Source organism: Apodemus sylvaticus, chromosome 1 (assembly GCF_947179515.1).
Source record: "Apodemus sylvaticus chromosome 1, mApoSyl1.1, whole genome shotgun sequence".
NCBI lineage: Eukaryota > Metazoa > Chordata > Mammalia > Rodentia > Muridae > Apodemus > Apodemus sylvaticus.
In genome coordinates, this window is record NC_067472.1 from 164,555,751 (window position 1) to 164,575,887 (window position 20,137).

Sequence of the window (20,137 nt, forward strand, 5' to 3'; positions counted from 1 at the left end):
GGAGGACTTGCTCTAACTCTCCTGTTTGCCCTGAAGGCTCTTAACCATACAGTAACTGCCTATAGAGCTGCGGCATACTAAGGGAAGGAGGCTAGAGCAAGGCCCGATGCTCTGTCCAGTCTGACAGGTCCCTGCAGTCAACTCTGGGGCAGCAGTTGTCAGCTCTGCTGACTGCGGCGCTCTGGGAGCAGAGAAGGGCAGGGAAAGTAAGGAGGAACAGGAGAAGCAGGTGGAAGAGAGGCACTAGGATTCCATACACAAGCAGTTTTTCTACTCTGTATTCAAGAAGCCATGGATTTCCTCAAAATAAACAAAACCCCTGTTCTTAAGGACAAGAGTCTTCTAATTCTAAGGACAAGGCCCAGAAGTTTTGGAAAAAACACTGATATGGAAAAAAACGCTCCAAGTTGATAGGGATCTTCTAGTAAACTTACAGGTAACTTACAGTAAACTTACTTAAACCCTTTCTAAACACTAAACTATAAACTAAATCACAGAGTAGAAACGCTTAAGTTAGTGAGATAAGGACAACTTGCCATTAAAGCAAATAGTCTCCAACTCAGTATGAAACATTCAATTGGCCTTTGGCTAAAAATAAGCAAGGAAAACAGAGTAAATGACAAAAGATTAAAAATTGAAAAGATGCTTCTGATACATTTTCATTTGAATATTAAAAACTTCCCATTATTATTAAAAACATAGTCCTTATGTTTTTATTAAACAAACAAACTTTTAATAGAAGATGTCCTAAGAAACTATGACCTTGGACTCCGCATATTGAACAAGACTCCTTCCAATGGAAGCATCTTTGTTCTCTACTGAGCCTCAGCCATACACATTGTGCTCAATGTTCAAAGGCTCATTTGGTTATACCATCTTGAGATCAGATTAAAACTGAAATGTCGTACTTACCCGATCCCCCTTTTGCCAAGTATTTACTCTTTGCATAAAGGACAGAATCCAACATCGACTCAAAAAGAAGAAAGTAGCCCTGCAAAGAAAGGAAAAGATGAGCGTCAGGAATGGGCACTGCCATGAGAGACCAGCCAGAGCAGCTGACAGCACCTTCAACAAGGACCTTCTGTTATGTAACTCTGTCGCTGTATATATGGACGTTCTATATAGGGAAGCACTGGAAAGCCAGGTTCGGCTGTGCAGAGGACCCAGCTAGTTCTCACGGTAGCAAGTACAGAACCTGCACCTACACCCCACTTTTCAGTATACTCTTTCTTCCCTAATGAAAGAGAAACTTCATCAGCCCTGAAGCTCCCTGGACTATTACACAGTTAACTGGAAGTAGTGGTCCTGATAGACTCTGTCTCTCTCTCAGTCTTACAGTGGAGGTCAGGGTGGAAACACTACTGGCATCCACTGGGCACCACACGATGTTGCCACACATCCTGGTATTCACATGACAGTCCACCTCAAAGTGCCACTTCCCAAAGCATGCACTGTCTAGAGAGCTTTCATTGGTGTGCATGCAGACAGCACTACCTGAACTCAGTGGGTGAGTTTAAATCAAGGATGCACATTCATTCATCAGAGAGGTTCACAGGACACACTAGGAGTTCTTAATACAACGGGATGGCTGCCCATATTCTGAGTAAGTGTTACATGTCCCCACTGCAGTTTGTCTTCTACTTGCTACACACCAGCATCTTCAAGAAACGGTGTTGTATGAAATTCAGCTCAAGGAGCAGGATCCCAGTGCAACCAGATTTCAAGAAACACCAATGAGCCCTTCCCAGGGAAAGGGTAATAGAGTACACAGGGACAGGAGACACTCTTGGGGCCCTAAGAGTCCATATTGTCTAGGTCCACCACACACCATGTACTGTCAGACAGTCACATGCTGCAGCTAGTCTTCCTCCTCCAGGGCCACATTCCTCAACATCGGGGGAAGACAGCTGCACCTCACATCAGCCCTCTAAGGGAGGCTGTTTCTCATCTGCTCCTTGTTCTATGCACACATTATTTTTAGGCGGGATAACCACTCTATTCTTTAAATAGAACAAAGAAGGCAGCAGACCCAAAACCATCTCACAGGTGAGCAACCCACAAACAGCTCTGATGACTGCCTTGGCCTTGAGTCAACTTCTTCCGCACATTACTCACGGATAAGAAAATGTCCAGGCAGCCACAGTGAGCTGCAGATGTGCTCACACCACAGAAACAAAGATTCAGATGGAAACTTCTGAACAAGTGTATAAGTCATATGCTCAATCCTAAACACTAGCATCTGTTAATATGGTCTGTATGTCCAGGGAACATGAGATGTATGAATTCCACCAATGAATATTTACACATTTATACAGATCTATGCATAGGACTGATTATAAATGGACATTTTTGCATTGGTGAAAATGAATCATTATTTATGCGAAGGAATTCTTAAAAGTGAGACATCTGTTTACCCCAGATATAGAAAGATTGTCTAAAGTTGGGCAAGGGTGGTGCACACCTTTAATTCCAGCACGTGGAAAGCAGAGAAGGCTGATCTCTAAAATCTGGTCTACAGATAGAATTCCAGGACAGCCAGGGCTACACTGAGAGCCCATGTCTTGAAAAACCAAAAACCAAAAATCAAAAAGAAGAGAAGAGAAGAGAAGAGAAGAGAAGAGAAGAGAAGAGAAGAGAAGAGAAGAGAAGAGAAGAGAAGAGAAGAGAAGAGAAGGAAGGAAGGAAGGAAGGAAGAAAAAAGGGAGAGAGGCAGGGAGGGAGGGAGAGAGGAAGGAAGGAAACTGAAGTCCCAGAGAGATGGCTCAATGGCTAAGAGCATTGGCTGCTTGCTATTCCAGAGGACTGAACTCAAATCTCGGCCCAGACATGATGGCACATCACCACTGGTAACTCCAGTTTCAAAGAATCCAACGCCCTCTTCTGGCACCAGTAACATGTACGTGCAGACAAAGCACCCATACACAAAGCCTGTTTTCTTACACAACTCCAACCACTTGACTATGGGTACACTACTCACAATGGGCTGGGCCCTCCCAAATCAATCAAATCAATCATCAATTTAAAAAAAGCCTCACTGGGGCTAGAGAGATGGCTCTTCCAGGGGACCTGGATTCAATTAACAACCATTAACAACTTCCAGCACCCACATGGCAGTTAATACTTGTCTGTAACTCCAGTTCCAGGGGATCTGACACCCCCATACAGATATACATGTAGTTCAAAATACCGATGTGCATAAAATAAAAATGAATCTTAAAAAATAAAAAAAAGAAATGCCTTAGAGGTTTGCCCACAGGTTAATCTGGTGGGGTCATTTTCTCAATTTAGGTGTCTTCTTTTAAAAGGACCCTAATTACTGTCAAGTTGACAAACTAGCTAATACCCTCAGAATACATTTTTTTTTAATTACTCAATCAAGCGAGACAGAAATATAAAATCTCTCAAACCGTCTTTATAATTTATAACTAAGAAATACAATTTTAAGCACAATAAAAATAATCTGCTCAAACTATCAGAGTCAGTTCCACTTCCAACTCTGAGGGTCTCTTCTAGAGTAATTAGGGATACAACTACTCATGCACAAATACCCTCCATAGATGCAGGATCTCTGCACCCCTGTTTGCACTCAGTTCTTAATAGAGACTTCCAAAAGCAAAGAAACCAATGGTTCATATGCAGGCCTTGGCATAGATAGCACCCAGCTTCCACAGAGACCAACATATCTATCACAGAGGCAGTGGTAAGGGCTTTCATCAGTGCTGCAGGGACAGAAGCAGACAGCCACAGGTCACTCCTTCCCATCATCTCCTTCTCCCCTTTCTCTCAGGTTTTCCATTCTAATGCAAAAGTCTGCTCCCATATGAGCTTCTATTATGTGAATGTCATTGTAGAGCCTAAATTAAAGGAGTTGGCTGGGTGTGATGGCGTGTACCTTTAATACCAGCACTCAGGAGGATCTCTGTGAGTTCAAGGTCACCCTGGTAGACAGTCAGGACTACATAAGGAGACATCACCATCACAAATACACACACACTCCAAAACATAAACAAACAAACAAAAAACTGGGGAGCCAGCCAGCCAATGAGAAAACATTCTCTAAAAAAAAGACATGGACGTCACAGCTGGAAGCACTGTCATGCTACTGAAGACTCAGGGCTTGACAATTTTACTGGTTCCTGGTTTTCCTGGTACTCATGTAATTTCTAAATTGTTAATCCATTAAAGATTTTTTTCTGATGTTACTATGTATGTATGCTCTCTTCTTTGTCCTTAACTGCATCTATTTCCTTGACTATTTCTTCTCAGTCAATCATAAATGGCCCTGCAATGTTAGCTCCAAGAAGTATAAGCACATGGTCCACACTGTCTGAAGCAACAAGTTGCTTCATGTGTGTCCACAATGATAAAATAAAGGAAGCTTGCTTTTAAAATGTTCTAGTACAAAATAAAATTAGTTATCTAAAGTGACAGTTTCTTTTTTAAAACCAAAACTGCTGGTAATGGTGCTATGCCTTATAATGCTCACTTAACTATCTCACTTGCCACTGCTATCACCTACAGAAGAAACCAAGGTTAGAAATGGTAACAGCTTAAGACACACACACACACACACACACACACACACACACGGTAACAGCTCAAGACACACACACACACACACACACACACACACACACACATACCCCAGTCACACCAACAGTGAATGAACCGAAGCAGAATGTGACTCTGGTCTGATGACAGAAGCCAAGGTCTGAATTTGTATTTGATTTGCCCGACTGGATGATTACATATTTATATTAAGGTGACATGGGTACTGCAGGATGCAGGTATTGTGAAATAAAAGGACACGGTAAATGGGATCAGAATTTTAAAAGATTACTTCGGAGTGGCATTTTCGTAAGCTCTGAGACACTGGTGTGGAGAATTATGTGACATGCAGATTATATGTAGAACTAATACATAGATGGCACGGAGAAAATTAGCACAGCTCATGGTGTATGAACTGCTAACAGCGACCATCCTTCCTCTTAACTTTCCAGTTTGTTGAACTTCAGTCTAAAGGCTTCCCAGGTGACTAAACAGCCTTTAACTTCCTGAGAACTGTCCTTGGTTCTGAACCAAGTCGTTTATTACTGATAGCAGAAAGCTTGGCTCCCAACGCCCCACTCATCTGCAGTGCAATTCAGAGTACAATTTCACAGGCTGCTGCCTCACCTGTAGGGCACCATCTGGAAGGATTTACCTGATATTGCCTCCTATGATGCTCACAGGCAGTAAACTGACATTTACTTTATAAAATTAAACACTGAATTTGCCCCTCAAAACTTAAGAGTCACAAAAGAACACACGAAATAAACCACGGTGGCAGACTCACATTCGTGAGAGCAGGAACCTGACTCTTAACATGTTCATGATGTCTCCCTGGTATAGGCTCATAGGTGATTAAATAAAGGCAGATTCCTTCAGTACAAGTCTCTTTCCTAATTTCAAATAACCAAATGACTAAAACACCCTTAGAAAAACCAAGTTATGAGAAAGTTAAAAATAAGCAGTTACTCTGGAGAAAGACTATTGACAGTCATCTGAAGTATTATTAGAGAAAAAATAAGAGATTGCTTTCAACAAGTAACAAGCCTACAGGATCTAACATGTCTACTGAATTCAGAGCATATTCAACACTACAGTGGGCATCATCAAACTGCCTGGCAGAAAGCCTAAGAGTGGATTCAAGACCATGTGTAAGGGGGAAAGGAATTTGACCTCAAAACTGAGAACTCATAAAAAGGCACAGAAAAAGACACAGAGTATACTTACTCAAGTGGTAGAGGTGGGATCTAGTGTAGCCACTGTGGCAATGAGAAAGGCCTCAAAAAAACTAACATATGGAAATTGGAGAGATGGCTCGGTGGCTAACATCACTGGTTGCTTGTGCACAAAACCTGAGTTACATTCCCAGAATCCACACAGAGGCTCATAACCTCCTGTAACTTCAGTTCCATGGGATCTGACATTTTTTTCTGGCCTCCATGGGCACCAGACATGTACATACATACATACATACATACATGTGGAAAAACACTTGTTTGCATAAAATAAAATAGATATTTTTTAAAAAACTACACCATTCCACAATATGATCCAGCTATGCCACTGCTGGGCAAACACAAAAGGATTATAAACATAAAGTTGACAAGTCACAAGCTGGGGTATATCTTATGTTAGGAACCATCTGTATTTGCTATATAAGAAACCCACTTAAATACAGTCTAAAGGGAAGGACTGGGGATGCAGTTCAGAAGTCAAGGACTTGCTTAGTGTGAACAAGACCCTGCGGTCAACTGTCAGTATCACAAGAACAAAAATAAATGGGAAATGGCAGAAATATATATGGCATTCTAATATAAACACTGATAAAGTCCAGTAAGACTAAAGAACCAAAACTATGATCATGAACAATGAACACTTCATCATGGGAAGAAGCCAGCCTTTATCAGAGCAAAAAGCCACTTTGATAAATGAGCATCTGATAACTGCACAACACTGGATACAAAACCTACAGACACAAAATGAAATAAGAATCCTCCATAGTTGACTTGAACATAAGCATAAGACTGAATGTTAACCACAATCAATGTTATTCAAGTGACACACCACACTCCATTTAAGGACAAGGGAACATGTACCCTGAACCAGAGAAGGACAGTACACATGGCAGATACATGATCATGAAACAGGTGTGAACAAGTCTGAAGAAAAGACAGTAGAGTGTGTTCCTTTATCACAAAGCAATTGAGAATCAATAGTAGGTGCCCACAGGCTTCATATCCTTTCCTGACACTTGAAATCAACACTTCTGCAGAAGCCAAGATCACAGCAGAAAACCATAACCAATCACAGAAGAAGCCACGATCAGAGCAGAAGCCATGACCAATCACAGCAGAAGCCACGATCACAGCAGAAGCCATGACCAATCACAGAAGAAGCCACAATCACAGCAGAAGCCATGACCAATCACAGCAGAAGCCACGATCACAGCAGAAGCCATGACCAATCACAGCAGAAGCCATGATCACAGCAGAAGCCATGACCAATCACAGCAGAAGCCACAGAGGAACAGTTTGAAAGGAATACATTTAAAAGCTTTAGCTACAGCAGTCAGTAGAATGAAATGTGGGTTTAAAGGAATATATACAAAAAGCAGGAGTAGAACAGTGTGCAGAGCTGTGCGCGCTGACTGAACACAAGTACAGGTCTGGAATGAAGTTCCCTGCGCTTTATTCTGCCTCGGAGCAGAAGGAGTATGCTGTGGGCTTGAGATGCATACCCTTCATCAGGGCATCACAGATTCTGGTGAGAGATGGGATAGGTCCTGAGTAACAGGGAAAAGATGTTTTTAATATTTTTATATTAGCATGTACTCAAAAGATGGTGAAATTGTACACATGTGAAATAAACACTTGTCAGAAGAGCTGTTTCCTATTCCTTTAGGTGGTTACTACCTTCTATATAAGGGAGAATGAACATGGCTATTCCTGCTAGGAACCTAGTATGTGCTGGCCACTGTCTTGCATATCAAGGCCCTCCTGCCAACCCTTGACCATAGAGTACTTACTCTCTAGGGACATGGCTTCTGGAGAGCAAGGTGCCCCTCCTCTACTTGGCTCTTTTCAGTCTAGAAAACTCTAAAAACCTTCCTCCCACTAGATGGCTCTCTGACCTGATCAGTACAATACCCTTCCCCTAACACTGTGGTGGTGTTTTAGGAAACTATAAAAAGAAGCAGCAGCATCTCAAGATCTCAGAGCACATGCACCCTTACCCCAGACTCAGCTCTCAGGCTTAAGAATGTAATGTAAATCTTAAGCAAGAGTCCCCCCACATCAAATTCAGGAGAATGGTTGATTATAACTGAGTAGCCCACACTTAGGAGAACAACCAAAGTGTAAGCAGGCACCTTTAATAAAGAATTTTATTAGCCCGACAGTGGTGGTGCATGCCTGTAATCCCAGCACTCTGGGAGGCAGAGGCAGAGGCAGGTGGACTTCTGAGTTCAAGGCCAGCCTGGTCTACAGAGTGAGTTCCAGGACAGCCAGGGCTATACAGAGAAACCCTATCTCGAAAAAACCAAAATCCAGAAAAAAAAAACAAAAAAGAAATATTTTCTCTCATATGCAAACTTTGTATTTAAAAATTCATACATAGTACAAGAAAATCAATGGGACTATAGAGGGAGGAGCCTACAGTAGGGAAAATAAGGATAACAGGAAGAAGGACAAGTATCATGCTTTCTCTCACATGAAGTCAACCTGATCTATACACCCATTTACATGTTATATGAATGACATGAAGGCAGAAGGAAGCCACACAGAGGAGGAAAGGGACCAGCAGGAAGGGGAAGGCAGGCCACGGTGGGGGGGGGGGCGGTTATGAGCAACATACAATGACATATATAAGTAAAAATGTTGTAAGAAAGCCTTTAAATTTGTATGCTAACTAAAAATTAATTGACTATACAGGAGATGGAAGGAAAGCTATACATAATGGAGCATGCCTACAATCCCAGCACTCAGGGACTAAAGCAGGTGCACAGTGAGTTCAGGGCCAGCCAAGGCTATACATTGCCCATGTAAGGTCAATCTGGAAGACCTTTTTTCAAAAACATAGAATCAGAGAATTTTACAAAGTCACTGGGCCATGAGGAGGAAGCCTGTCACACCTGAGGTGGTGGGCTTGCCCCTCTTCTATTCTTGTCTATGTCAAGACATTATCCGCTCCTCTAGAGCATACACAGCAACAAGGTACTACATATTCTTGGCAGGAGACACCAGACCCTGGCCAGACACAGAACCTACCATATCCTTGACCTTGGACTTCCAGCTTGGAAAACTGAATTTTTAGAAAATTTCATTGTCTATGTATAAATTACTTAGCCTTTGGTACTTTTGCTACAGTACCATAAACACACTAGATTACATAATACACACACACACACACACACACACACACACACACACACACACACACACACACGGGATTTTAAGGCTATAGAAAAATGTTAACTAGCAGAATGATTAGAGAGTTAAAAGAAGGAGAACTCAATTTCCCGAATACAACAAATATTCAATAAGAAAAGGCCATCTTGTTAGATGCATCAATAAGCATCTATCCTAAAGGCATTTGCTAAACCAGGTATAGAAGCTTGGGGTGCAGCTCAGTGAGGACTCAGTGAATTTAGTAGCCCACCCAAACCGCTTGGACCATGTGGTCAGACACTTCCTCCCCACTCCACCCACTCTGAAGGACTTTCAAGCACAAATCAGCCTCAGGGAAATGCAAAGCCACATTTAATGCTTGATGTGCCTCAAAGAACCTAGCTAAAGCCAGTAATCTATAATCCTGCCAAAGCTAATAAGGTATAGTCCTTGTGTATTTCCTGTGTTTCAAGTTGACAAGGGGCTTTGTTCCACTGTGGGAGTGAAAGTTCCCGAGAAACTGCACCTTCAAAGGCAGACTGACCAACTCCATAGATGTGGGAAGTCGGAATGCTGAAGCTCCAGGGCCAAATTAGCTTTGGCAGTGTCAGGCCCTTAACAGCTGTGTGTTACCTATGTGACCCAACATTCTGTGAATGTTAACCTTATGTAAATCTTTCAAATTCTTGGATGGCATCAAAACTTAAAAGCCCTTTAGGAAAAGAAAGGGCGATGAGCCTTGAGTGTCCCTGACTTAGAAAGACACCACCCTCACACTGTTTCTTAGAGTGACTATTCAGGAAGGAAAGACGGTCAAGAAGTCACCCCCTCATCAGTCAGAGCAGCGGAGCCCACACTATGGAGAAGTAGATAACAAATCAACAGAACAAAGCAAGGCACAGCAGCTACAACACTTCATGGCAGATCCTTCCCATCATTCTACACAATGAACGTGAGAGGATAAGGTGCAAAAAGATAGAGATTCCAGCCTGGTAAGGAGCATGACTTACAGGACACATGAACATCACTCATCATGAAGCAGGAATGGAATTCAAAGAGAGAAAGAAGGTAATGCAGCAGGAAGAGATGACGAAAACGCCTGAAAACCAGGGAAGAGAATCACGTGTAGATTTAGCAATCACCATATAAGACAAAGGCAGCAACAATTAGAAAGGACTTGGAGGAAAATGCAACCCAGAGCAAGGACTAAAGACAGAAAAGAAACAACCTTACCAGGAGACCAGACACTCATCCGTGGGGTCCTGAAGCAGAGGCTATGACAGGGCAGATGCATCGAAGACATGGCCTAAGACGATGAGACAACTGCAGCTCAAAAGAACATGGCCTCCAGGGAGATTGGACAGATTCAAATACATATCTATGAGCTACTTACATGAAAACAATATCAGCAGGGGAAAGAATCTAGACTGGAACCAGTTCTCTCCAAGAAACTGAAAAGGTTCTGTGGGAAACAGTATGACCCAAGAAACTGCCCGGCAGCTATGGAAAGAAGCAGATGTTCACAGGCACTGAATCAGGGATACAGGACTCAGGGGCACATGAAAGAGAATTTGGGAGTGTGCTCATGTTTAATAGATTACAGAAAAGTGAAGCGTGGAAAGGCCACTGTTGAAGGACAGCTGGCACTGACATTCTGAAATATAGAGCTGCTAGAACAGTGAATAGTGGTTAAGAAACAAACACTAAAATCCCACCATAATATCTATAAGATGACAAGTCAGCCGTGAAGAGAAAAGCACTGGGCAGGTGCCACTGTCCCCATCATCCAGGGCATCAAGGTCACAGCTGCTCTTCAGAACTGAAAGGGATTGGTAATAACAGACAAACCCTCGTCTGTGGGTGACTCGAACATCACGTCTGAACGGAAGGACAGGATGAGTCCTGGTAGTCTCTGCAGGGCCTGCTGTTCAGTAGAGCCATCTGGGCAGTTACTCAGCCATCCCATGCTCCACAATCCAGTCTAGGGACTCATTCACTCTCTGTGTTACTGTACGAAAGCAAATAGCTGTTTCCAGAGCCATCTTGAGACATCTGTAAGCAGCAGCTCATCTGACTCTCGCTGAAGGCCGTGAAGTGAGCACTGCTGTTTTTCATCTTACAGAGCAGGGGGAGACCACGGCACTGAGAAGCTCCATCACGTGTCCCAGAGGGAATGAAAGGAGCCAAGCGCTCAGGCAGGATGACTCCCAGCGCCGCTTTCGACCTGCCACATGCTATCTGCCTTCACAGTTACACGGGAAAATCACAAATACGACTGTGTCGGGGCCAGTGAATTTCTGTCAGGACAAGCTCTCCTGTGAGGAGAGCCCATCATCATTTATTTACACTGAGACATGTGATGGAGTCTGCCAGTACTGTGTGAGTCGTGGTTCATCCTCTGGAGAAAAGAGGTTTAATAACAGCAGATTATAACAACAGAAGCTGTGATGGCTGTAACAGAAGGTTCAACTAAAGTGCAAAAGCTAACCATGTTTCAGGCCTGAAAACACACACGAGTAACATTGGACTGAGCACGTGTATGTATCGAGCACACACACACACACACACACACACACACACACACACACACACACAAAACCATACAAACACACACACAGAGGCACACACAATTGAGACAGGTTGGAGAGGTAAAAGAAGGGGAAAATGATATATGATTGCAATAAAAATGTATAAAAACAGAATAAAATAAAATGAAGAAAAGGATGTGCAGGAACAGACTGCGTGTATCTTTAAGGGGCCAACAGTAGAGACGCTTAGACAGCCAAGATAAAATGTTTCCACAAATGAAGCCACAAATAAGTAAGAAATGTGAAGAAAAATAGCAGCAGGTAACAGGCCTTATCTGTCCTCATCTTGAGCCACCAACTAAACCACATGAGATTACTTCAGGAAACAACATGGTAAACAAAGTGTGTGTAAATAAATGAGTGTGCTTAACAATCATAATTTTTTATTATTACTTAAACATTCCTTACTGATAATGCATATATGAGTTCCTATCCCTTGAAGCAGAGGATATCAGAAAAGGGCACCTGTCCTCAAGTGCCAGCACCACTAGCAGGCCAGCTGAAAACAAAGCCCAACACCCACCATCCTGAGTGACAGCAAATGGCTGCAGGGTCTGCCTCCTAGAATGGCACACCAGGCCACAAGCATATGTCCATGCTCAGGTGGCACTTGCTCTAAACTGGATACCGACTATTAAGTCCTAAGACTTCAAAAGCTCCTAAAGATACTATTTTGCAGGATTCTATTTTGCAGGATTGTCACTATGCTTATAAAAAAATATAGAAAATTTATAACTTAAGCCATTTTCAAATTGTTTTGCTAAATTTATCATGTAGTATCAAACAGATCTTTTAAAAAACCTTCAGTTTTCGTTTTGTTTTGTTTTTTTCGAGACAGGGTTTCTCTGTATAGCCCTGGCTGTCCTGGAACTCACTCTGTAGAACAGGCTAGCCTCAAACTCAGAGATCCACCTGCCTCTACCTCCCAAGTGCTGGGATTAAAGGCATGCGCCACCACTGCCTGAAAAACCTTCAGTTTTCAACACAGAAAATCCGTCACTTTTCAGGTTTTATCCATTTATATAAATAATCCTTATCTATTGGTAATTACTATCATTTAATTTTATATGTAAATATCCTGCCTTGACTCAAGGCTTTAACATAATCTATAAAGCTACGAAACACAAGAGAGAGCAGTGAGCAAGATGGAGACACTTGGACAGCCCAGCCCAGCCCAGCACATCCCGGTCAGTCCTCAGCATTATCCCTGCAAAGCTACACAACAGAAGAGCAGGTCTGCTACACCTGCAGGGGTCACAAAGTCAGCACTACACGATACCAGCCGCCACCAAAGCTGCTGCCATAGTCATTCATCAGATATAATGAGTAAAAACTGCTACCATGTTCATTTAAAAAAATTTTTACTTTACTTACCATCCACTCTGATATAATAACATCCACCTTTTCTACAGGAAGACTCACTTCTTCAATCTTTCCTTTAATTAGTACAATGGTATCTTCAAGTTTATTTAGTCTGAAAGTTATAATGAATTATATTAGCCTGTTAAATGTTTTACAAACTGTATATAGAAATATCACCATATTTTCCTTTGCTCACAGATGAGACACTCACAGCTAGATTAGCAGCCATTCCAACCCTGCCCACTCGCAAACTCTGTACATGTCAGGGAACTTGTGCATAGTTAGAATGGCCATTCAGAAGCCAGGGAGCTTCACTCAGGGTTCCACGAGTCATTATCAATTAAATTGTATGTGCTTATACAACAGAGAGAAAGAAAAACAAAGCTATGATGGAGTTGATACTGGGGCAGGGTTAGCGTAAAGTCCTTTCCCTCTGCTCATGTCCTCTTGTCTTCATTCTTTCCTCACCACCTAACATAAGGCTCTCTTGGTCTCCTTTCTAAATGGTACCATGCCCACATTTCTACCTGTTTACATATAGACACTATACTTTATAGGCTAGAGTTTGCCATGAGAAAACAGGAAGATTTTTTTTCTGAGTTTGTATCATCTTGTTTAATATTGCATGTACCATCCATTTTCCTGTAAATTCCCTTTTTCCTTATGGCTGAAAAATAATCTACTTTGCACATATACCACATCTCATTCTCCATTCATCTGCTGATGGGCATCTGCGTTGGTTCCATTTTGTTACAAACAGATGTCCAGGACAGTAATGAACATGGGAGTGCAAACATCTCTGCAGTAGGTAAGTGCCTGGCGTTGAATGGCTGCTTAGACAGTAGTTCTACCTTTAGGTTTTTGAGCCCCTTGTACTAATTGGTACCCCAACCAGCAAGGAGTAAAGGCTTATCTTTCCCCACATCCTCTCCAATATTTGTTGTCAGATTTCTTGAGGGCAGCTAGCTTGACTAGGATAAGATGGTGGAGAAGAGTAGTTTAATTTGCATTTCTCTGATGCCAGGGGAGATATTAAATACTTTTTAAAGTAATCATTGGCCAGTTCTGTTTCTTTTGAGAACTGTTTATTTCATTAGTAGGTTTGCTGGCTGACTTGAGAAGTCAAGTGTAATTCTGATAGATCTTCATTTATATGTTACTTGTCCTTTTTTCCCTTGCATTTTTTTTAAATTTGTTATTTTATTTAGATTTCAAATGTTGTCTCCCTTCCCAGTTTCTCCTCTGCAAACCCCATCTCATCCCCCCTCCCCCTGCTTCTATGAGGGTGCTCACCCACCCACCCACCCACTCCTGCCTCACCACCCTAGTATCCCCCTATGTTTTGGTGTTTAGTTTCTGCATTTCTTTGTAAATTCTAGGCATTAGCCCCTCTGTGATGCATTGCTAGCAACAGTGGTCTCCCAATCTGTGTGCTCAGCTGATAGTTTGCTATGCAAAGCTCTTTAATTTCACGTAGTCCAATCTGCTGACATCAGGGACTAGCTCACGTTCCACTGAAATTCTGTTCAGAAAGTTCTTGCTGACCCTATGTGCTAGTTTGGTAAACAGACTCTGAAAGGTGGTAAATGACATATTTTTTCCAGAATACTCATGCTATTTGTTGAACAAAGTGCCTGTTTAAAGTCTCTTTTGCTGTTGTGTAGGTTGGTTGATGAGTGCCCCAAAGCATCTCTGATTAACAAGGCAATAACAGTGAATTAACAACAAAGACTTCAGCCTGAAAAGAAATCTGCATTTATGAAGAATATAAAACCTTTATGTAGTTATGTCTAAAAACAAAGAGAAAGTGGAAACAGAGCAGCAGTGACAACAGAGGCAGCACTCCCCAGAATTGAGAGCCACAGCAGTTAGGGAGCTGGAAGCCAGAGCCACAGCACCAAACTCTGGTGGCTGCACACACTCACCAAACTCAAGCTCCCTGGGCTAGTGTAATCATGGTAAGAGACATAGCTAATACCTGGCCTGCTCACTACACGGCTGCTGGGGGATCACACATTTGTGAATCCCCACCATAGACACCTCAAACACAGCACAGAACAGCAAAGTCATCATGGTGCAGAGAGGCGGAGATCTTTACCAATAATAAACTATTTTTAGACCCAGCATGGTGATACAAGTTTGTTATCACAGCACTCAAGAGGCTGAGACAGGAGGATCGCTACAAGTTCAAGAGGGGCTTGTAGTACAAACACCAAACAAACAAAATCAACCAACCAAACAGAAAATAAAGCCACCAGAAGAAAAAGAAAACTTTTTTTAAACCTTGCTTGATGACTAGCATGTATTTTTCAAACCCCCTTTTCAGCAACTCAAGATGACAGAATTAAAATGACCATCTTGGGAAGCAGGCTGAAGATTAAGTTGCTATCTAATTAAATCAAGTTCTCAATTAGAGAACATACATTTTAATTACATGGGACTTTTTCCTGTGTAAAGAAGAGACACCCTAACATCACCAAGGCATTATTGTTACACTAAAGCATCCATTTTCAAGTACATTTTGTTGAAACACTTATACTTGGTGACTGATCAACAATACATGAAAGCCTGATTGCTCATTTTCAGAAAATCAACACTCCCTCTCCCTCCCTCCCTCCTTCCCTCTCCCCTACCCACCCTCGCCCTCTCTCACTCCCTTCCACTCTCTCTATCTCTATCCATCTCTTGAGACAGGACCTTGAACTTCTGGTAGTCTTTTTTTTCTCACCCTTAATGAGATTTTTAGTCTACAGATTCATACTAAGTGAATCATATGAAACACATGCTTTCCTGCATGGCTTCTTTCAAAAAGCAGGCCTATGTAGGTAGGGAGGGGGATAAGAGGGCTCCCCATTACTAAGGTAGGTTCTCTGGAGGCTCACCTACAATGAAATTCAGACTGTAATGTCATAGCTATCTTTAAAATAATAAAATCTATGGGAGGAAAGAAAGGACACACAAAGCAATAACTAGCTCACCTAGAGGGGTTGTTTAGATGGTTTGGGGAAAAGGGAGCAAGGGGGATTACATGGGCCCCACAAAGGCTTACTAATCAACCCTGCAGATACTTCAAATGAGAACTGTTACGTGTGACTGAGCCAAAGCAGACCAGCATAACCACTCTGGAAGACGGCCAAGCAAGCGGAGGAAGTCAGCAGGTATCCTACCCTAATGCCTCTCATCTGCTCGTAGGTCATATCCCATAGACGTGTGTCTGTGGCTGAGCAGTCATCCAGCCTGTCTGACTGGGGGAGGGCCACTTCTGAAGAGCAGGTGATGGTTAGGTTCTCTTCCTGGTGATGGTCACTACTATATGTTACTTTCCTCCATGATTATGAATACTTAGGCATTTTATTGCTCACGTATGCTTCTGTATTTGTTTACATCTATGCAGTATTTCATACAAAGTCAGAAAAAGGAAAATTTGCTTAGTTTTGAGTTTTTCAAAGGAATACTTAGAAATTACTATAGCTGTTTGCTATTTTCTAAAATACTAAGGCGTTAGCAGCTATAAATACACATGCTTCTTAAAGGAGCAGGACCGCACCTACCCACACAGACACATCTTGGAAAGGCTGTATAGAGACAAGGGCAGCTCTGAGAAGAGCTGTGTGCTCGGCCTATTTATGATTTTGCTGCCAATGTCAGCAATCGCCTGCTCGGTTATGGACATAGAGAGGAGAACATGATTCAAGATACGCAGGAGAGGCAATGCCCATAGGTTCCCAGGAACACGGATTTTGACTGCTCCACACATTTTCCAGTACCAGCTGACTTCCTATTCAGGGAAGACCTACAGACTAAACTTAAGACACCCAAGTGTACCCCAGTCTTACTTTAGCCTAAAAGCATTCTAAATGAATCAATCAATCTCATTAGCAAAATCTGTTGTCCAGCTACCAAAGCTTCAATCTGTGGAAATTATTTCTCTGTAATAAGCCCTTTAAGCATGTCTTTCAACTACCCAATAAGCATCGAATTAGCAGTTTGTTTCAGCATGGAAAACCACGATACAGCAAAACACTCTCTGCTTATTTCCTGTCTTCAAAGCAGCAGTCCCATCCATTTTATTAAGATCCTAGAGGAGGGGTGGCTCGAGAGCTGCACGCACCAGTGCCCTCAGGAAGGCATTCAGAGGGAGAGGCCAGTGAGCAGCACGGGGTGCCATGGGACCTCCATGTGGAGCTGGCTCGGGAAGAAGCCCCCACATTCATTCAACTTCCAGTGTGTTGGGGAGAAGAGTTGGAAGAGTACTACTATATCAAAGAGCTCATACAGGGATCTGAAAGGTGAGGTTAATGGAGTCAGATTTCCTAATGACAATGAAGACCTATTTGTGTATCTTTAGACTAAAAAGTACACAATTAAGTTTGCAACCCAGCTTTGCCCAATGATTTAGATATACAGACACAGTTGACATTTTAAGAAACATGGAAAAATACACAGAGAGCACAGAACATAGTAGGAATTCACAATCAAGTGAGTGATATTTAAAAGTGGTGACAAGTGTCCTAGAAATCACAGAAAAGAACATAGGTATGTCAACAAAAGCTGAAGTGACAGTGTGAGAATACTCTAATAGGCACAGTACGCACTCTTGGGGTTTCAAGTTAGTGTCCAAACCACATATTTCTTCATTTTTTGTTGTCTAAACATATTGAAGTGATACTAAATTAAAACTATAATATAAAAGCAGAGATATTATAAGTGGTATCAGACCAAAGATTCTGAAGATTCTGGTAATTTGGTGGGAGAGAATAAAGAGCGAATCAGATCAGCACTGGTTCATGCAAGACCCAGCACTCAAGTACACAGCACACTGCATAAAGCCATTTTTCACAACACAAACCGCAGAGGGAAGCAGAGTGCACAGGGTGTGAGTGCCTGAGGGGCTGAGACAGGACTATGAGTGACAGCCTGCCCAGGGCTCCTTCTCCACCCCACACCCCCCAGCACCACCAGTTTCCTTACCACAGACACATAATTAATTAAAAACAAACACTATATGGTAGATAAAGGAGGAAGGGGAGACACACAACTCAGAACAAGGCCTGCATGAGCTCCCCACTCCAGGGCATCCATCTGCATGTAGCTGTGGAAGAAGGCAACTCAGTTCCTACTACAGTACAAACAGTGGTGCAAAGAATCATCAGATTCAAGCAGATAAAGGTCTCCAGGCCCCCTAGGAGGGCAACTTTGAACATGTGATGTCCTAGGTGTTGAGAGTTCATTAATCTACTTACTCGCCAGGCAGGTGTTCATGGAAGCTCCTCATGTCCCTGCCAAACCAAGGGGGAGCTGGCATTTCAAGAAGCTTTGAGCAGTTCTATTCAAAGCCTTTGCTAACTGTCCATCATCAATCTGCTTTGCAGGTGTTAGGAATGAAAAGATGAGAGCGCTCTTGTCCTAATCTAGAGGACACTTATATGAACATGACAGCAGGTCAAAATAGCCCTTGGCTTTTGTTTTTATTCTGTTTGTGGTGCTGGGGTCGAAGCCAGGCCTCACATATGTTAGGCAAGGTGCTTGAGTGCTGGGCTATCCTGCTCACTAGGTTTTTCATAACACGTTAATATGCTAGACAGAAACAGCTCTGTGAATGTGAAATAGATCATCTTTCTCGTGAAAACGATCCAGCTTTGTCGAAGTCTGAATGATGAGACTTCCATGGCTGAGTTGGGTAGAAACCCAGAAATGACAAAATACATCCAGCAGAGATCTGAGAGTAAACACAGTATATAACTGTCTGGCAGCTGAAAAGCTTTCTATCCTTAGCTAAGTTTATGCTTTTGAAACGATTACTTGCTGCATAGTTAAAAACATAATAACACGAAAGAGAATATTCTCTTGCACGTTTTAGTTTTTCTTCTCATTACCAACACTCCTGAAACCCTTTTCATACTAGTAGCCTCAGAATAGCTGGTTGGACTATTTTAGACTTTAACACAATTTATATTAAAACTAAAATATTCCTCATTTAAACTCAACAGAAAGACTAAAGAAATGTTAGCATTTTATTGTTAAGTGTGAGAATCTACAGTTTGAGCATTGTTAGTAAGCTGTTATTAAGTAATTTGAGCTAACATTCAAACACATAATTGATAACCCATTTACCAACTTGGTGTATTAGATTATGTTAAAATGCTCCCACAAAAACAAACGAACAGAATAAATAACACAACAGGACTGTGATAGACAAGAACATAGACAGAACTCCTGTATCGGGGTGTGGTGATCCACATGTCATGATGGCTGAAACAGGATTAGGCTACACAGTTGAAAGTTTCAAGAAAGCAAAAACACAAGTTTTTGCACAACATGCCTGGTTTTCCTCTCTGTGGCACTAATAAGGACTAGCAAAACAATGTCCACTATGCAACTTATGCAAGGCCACCTGGCACAGTGAGACAAGGTTTCACAAGCATCAGTACTATGGTACAACTATTGCCTCTGACAATTTCCATCTGAAAAAAACCTAGACAGTGGCAAGGTTTTCATTCAACAAGCAAGTAGAGGCAGTGGCCTGCCACGGTGCTAAGAACTGTGGCAGGAAGTTACTCCTGTGTCCTGGATGTCCACCTACCTCTCTTCTCACAGAGAAAAGTAGCATGCACAGGGTCACCACACTCTATATTCCACTGCCTGTCCCTTGTGACATCACTGCCACTCTACATGAGTGACAGGGCAAATGCTGAGATGATTACAGATTAAAAGAGATTAAAAACAGCTGCCACTATGCATCACAGACTTTCTGCTGTGTGCTGAGGTCATGCTGCTGGCTGGAGGAGCTTTGGGAAAGTGCTTGGGTAATGAAGGCACAGCCTTCATCAATGGGTAAATCCACATCACGACGCCACAACGTCACAAAAACATGGAACTAAGAAACCTGGATGAACTGGAAAACATAAGTCACACTTTGCAGAAGTGGTCTCCCATGACCCCATACCATCAAATGAGTTTTCCTCCACAGTATTCTGACTCAACTCTAGCACAGTCATACAAATCCAGCGGCCCGAGCCACACCTCAAAAATACAGAGCTGAATTAAAAAAAAAAAAAATTAAAACATTTTTCTAAGCTTTAACACTATCCCCTTGAGTTTCGAAGTTCAGATGCAATGGATATGAATTTGATCATGAGCAAGCACGCTTCTTAAGCCCTTGGGAACTGAACAAACTTTTCCATTGTTCCAATAAAATACAAAGTTCAGTTGAAAGCACAGGTAGTGCAGTTGTGCAGAATCACGCTCACGGTT

General features: G+C 42.2%; 1 protein-coding gene across 1 annotated transcript in view; it reads right to left on the minus strand.

The window, feature by feature from the left end:
- Window positions 1-20,137, minus strand: part of Prmt3 (protein arginine methyltransferase 3) — an 85,738-nt gene that overhangs the window by 42,704 nt on the left and 22,897 nt on the right. The window contains exons 10-11 of the mRNA XM_052161865.1: window positions 12,896-12,995; window positions 913-991 (exon numbers count right to left, since the gene is read on the minus strand). Of these exons, the coding sequence (XP_052017825.1) occupies window positions 913-991; window positions 12,896-12,995 (179 nt within the window). The remainder of the gene's footprint in view (window positions 1-912; window positions 992-12,895; window positions 12,996-20,137) is intronic.